This window comes from Erpetoichthys calabaricus, chromosome 18 (genome assembly GCF_900747795.2).
Source record: "Erpetoichthys calabaricus chromosome 18, fErpCal1.3, whole genome shotgun sequence".
Taxonomy (NCBI): domain Eukaryota; kingdom Metazoa; phylum Chordata; class Cladistia; order Polypteriformes; family Polypteridae; genus Erpetoichthys; species Erpetoichthys calabaricus.
Window position 1 is genome coordinate 15,827,862 of NC_041411.2, and position 3,631 is coordinate 15,831,492.

Consider the following 3,631-nt stretch of genomic DNA (forward strand, 5'->3'; position numbering starts at 1 on the left):
ACATTAGCTAATCTTAGTAGAATATGTATTAAATTCAAGTATTCTTGTGCTTTTTGTTAAAACCAACTCTACTACACACACCCAATGGCTGATGTCAACTCATCTGTTGTCCCCAAAGCCTCAAACACATAATCGTCTTTTGGTCTTCTCTCACCTGTAAAAGTGTTGGACCACCCTTGTAAGATAAAGAGAAGAGATATTATGTTGAAATGGGAAAATATGATAACACGTTTTACACAAATTGACTACTTCATACATATAATATACAGAAAGCAAAGGGTGTATGTTACCAGCCAAGTCAACAGGGGCCTAATGTATACACAGTTAACATGCACAAAAATGTTGCATACGTCCGTATTCACGCACACTTTAGAGATATAAAAACTAAACTTACCATAAAGCCATGCACATTTTACCCCCCCCCCCCCCCGTATGCAAATTTCTTTTTGGTTTTGTAAACTGGTGGCACCAAGTGTCAAAGCAATGCTACCGTTTCTGTGCATATTGTTTACAAATATAAGGCATGAGTTTAAAAAGGGAGTTGGAACAACTCAGCAGAAATCTTGATCCATGTGAACACAGCAGCATTGCATAAATGTGATGCTTTTTTAAACCATTAACTCCAACATTCCATCTCATCCCAAGGCTGCTCTATTGGATTGAGGCCTGGGGGACACACAAGCCATTTGACTAAACTGAAGTCACTGTCATGTTTGTAGGACCACTTACAGATAACATGTGCTCTGTGATTTTGTGGATTATCCATCTGAAAAAGGGTGGACTGTGGCCATAAAATAATGCACATGGTTAGCACAAGCGATAGCTTTCAAATGACACTTAGTTAGTGTTATGAGAACTAATGTGTGCCAAGGAAACCCCACACAATTACCCTACCACTGCCAGCCTGTTCCAATGACAGAAGACAAGATGGATGTATGGATTCACACTCTTTATGTCAAATCCTGGCCCTTCCTCCTCAAATTTAGATTTGCCGTATCAAATATATGACCACTGGTTTACGTATTTAATAAGAGCTTTTGTTCTCAGAACTGTTCTGTGCATAACATTATTTTTTTCATTTTGTGATTTAGGATACACAGGTGAAATGCATTTTTGTACAAAATACAACCAAACCTTTATCTCCCGTTCTTGTATAAATCCTGGGGGATTTATGCAATGCTTCATTTCTAGATGTGGAACACCTACACATTAGTAGAAAAAAGAAAAAACAAAACTTAGCTACAGAGTAGGTTTGTGTTTTTTTTTTCAATCAGCAAATTTTGCTAAGGAAAAAGCCGATAACCAAACTAATTAGCATTAATAGCTGAAAGTGAAATACTGAAAAGTGAAAAACAATAGTCACTATAATAATATACAAGAAAGTAATTCAATCAAATTAAAATAATCATATTTAAATGCCATGCCATTAAACCATCTCTGAAGTTTGCACGCTTACCCCAGGTCTCTGTCAGTTTCCTCCTACATCCCAAAAGCCATGCATGTCAAATTAGGTGGCAACCTTACATTAGCCATGTATGAGTTAGTGTGCAATGTGACAGACTGGCGCTCTATATATGTTAGTCATTATATAAAGTTCTTCTCATAATACATGCAGCCCTACAACCTTACTGATCTGTAGGGGTCAGTCGCTCTGTAACAGTTAGTCAGAGTTTAAATGCAGTCTCCTTCAATTTCTTACTATTATAGGACTCTCTTTTCACCGTGTCATTTATAACAATGACTTACAAAGTTACTACTGGAAGCATAGGGAAAAAAGAAGATAATTTTAAAGAACATTTAATTTTTCATAAGACTGACACAGTTCCACCATGAGTACTTATGTGAGCACCCAGTTATGTTTCATCAAGGCCAGTATCTGCCTTGCATCATACTAGCTTCAGACAGTTGGATGGCAGACTAATGGGAATTGTCCACTAGAGGTTAACGCTGTGAATGTACATTTTAAATGATGTTCAATGTGGATTTGACTAAAATTGCATAGAGCCTCCCAATATTCATTTTTTATCTATAAAGTAATGCTATATTTCTCATCTACTATGATAATTTTGCTTCCTGCTTTATAACACTATTAGAGATAATGTCACTACTATAGGCGTTGTAAGATATAAAACGATCTACTAGCAGATGGAATGTGAGGCCTTTTCCTAAATGATTCAAGATTGTCTTGCAGGTTACTACTAGGAGCCATGACAAGCACAGCTCCACGTGGATGGACATGACATTCTGCTCTTTAATTAATATTGTTTTTATCAGTATGCTGCTGCTGGAGTATGTGAATTTTACCTTGGAGATTAATAAAGTATCCATCTATCTACTCTTATAAGTAGCACATAGTGAGGCCCCATGGCTGAGACTGGGCCTGTAGATGTGGAGAACACCTCAGGTTAGTGACCCTGACAAAGTGACTGACCTGCTAGCAAATCTAAATGACTCACTAAGAATACCTGCTCCTGCAGTTATCCCAAAGAACAGCACAAAGGATTCAGGTATTAAGAAGTTAATGTGGTGACAGACTTTAGGACAATTGCATAAAAACAGCGCCATTCGTCCACTAAGCAAATCAACTTATTCCAGTTCAGGGCCATGGAATCATTAGTAATGAGGAAAAGGGCAAGAAGGAATCAACCATGGACAGGATTTCGGTCCATCACCGTGCACGCCAATGTGTGCTGGTCTAATGCTGTCGCCAAACAACCTATAAAGCATTTCTTTGGAAAGGCGGAATAATGCCCATATACACATTGAGAGAGCATTCAAAATTCAGAAAGGCCCTAAACCCAGATTGTGCGTTCTGCCAACAAAATTCGAAAATGAAGCATGCTTACGAGAATCCCTTTAAAATGAACTGTCAGCACATTAAGCATTGACTCAAATTGAGGGTGTTAGGTTCAAAGCCAACATCTCACTCATAACCCGCCTTATTTCAGGCATATTAAATATTTTTTGATATTTTGGTTGCTGTAAAAGGTGCTATATACAATCATGTTTAAATATTGAATAAAACTTTGCAATTCAAGCTTTCTCTCTTTAGAAACAGTAAAGCGACTCATTTGCGAAATCCGAACGATTGCATCATAGGTGCAGACAAAGTACATCGATACAAAATAATTCATTAAAAAATTATCTGAATACAGTAGACACACAAGCTTACCCTTCTGTGTTCTCACAGAAACGTCGACAAAAATAAATGCTAGTGCATTTTTGTTTCGAGACAACTGGAAGAAGAGTAAACTGGAGAAATCTTCTTAATAGTAAACTAGTCATTTAACTATATTTGTATTCGCAAGCATACTACGTATCTCGAACACCAATAAAATAAACAAAACACACCTTTACCAACTGAGATTTGACCCTTCTCGTCTACCGTAGCACCGCCAGTGTCAGCAGCGTTGTGGTAGAAATGGCTGTCCATCAGACCATCGCACTGCCAATGGCACCACAGTAAATACAGTCAAGCCATTGGATAAAATAAGAAAATGGGCGGAAACCTAATAGCTATTGGCCAAAGTAAGACACCACACCACAGTGATAGACTTCTATTCGGACCACTTGTCTACACCTTCACCTTTCCTTGCGTGACTAGGGCGGTGTTATTATGCTATTGACAGAA

At 37.9% G+C, this 3,631-nt stretch overlaps 1 protein-coding gene across 1 annotated transcript in view; it reads right to left on the reverse strand.

Annotated features, from left to right (window-relative positions):
- The window catches only part of mmab (metabolism of cobalamin associated B), an 11,854-nt gene extending 8,428 nt beyond the window's left edge, over nt 1-3,426 (reverse strand). Inside the window, exons 1-3 of the mRNA XM_028824574.2 lie at nt 3,173-3,426; nt 1,135-1,202; nt 82-175 (exon numbers count right to left, since the gene is read on the reverse strand). Coding sequence (XP_028680407.1) covers nt 82-175; nt 1,135-1,202; nt 3,173-3,285 — 275 coding nt within the window. The 5' untranslated portion in view covers nt 3,286-3,426. The remainder of the gene's footprint in view (nt 1-81; nt 176-1,134; nt 1,203-3,172) is intronic.
- Nucleotides 3,427-3,631: the final 205 nt, after the last annotated feature.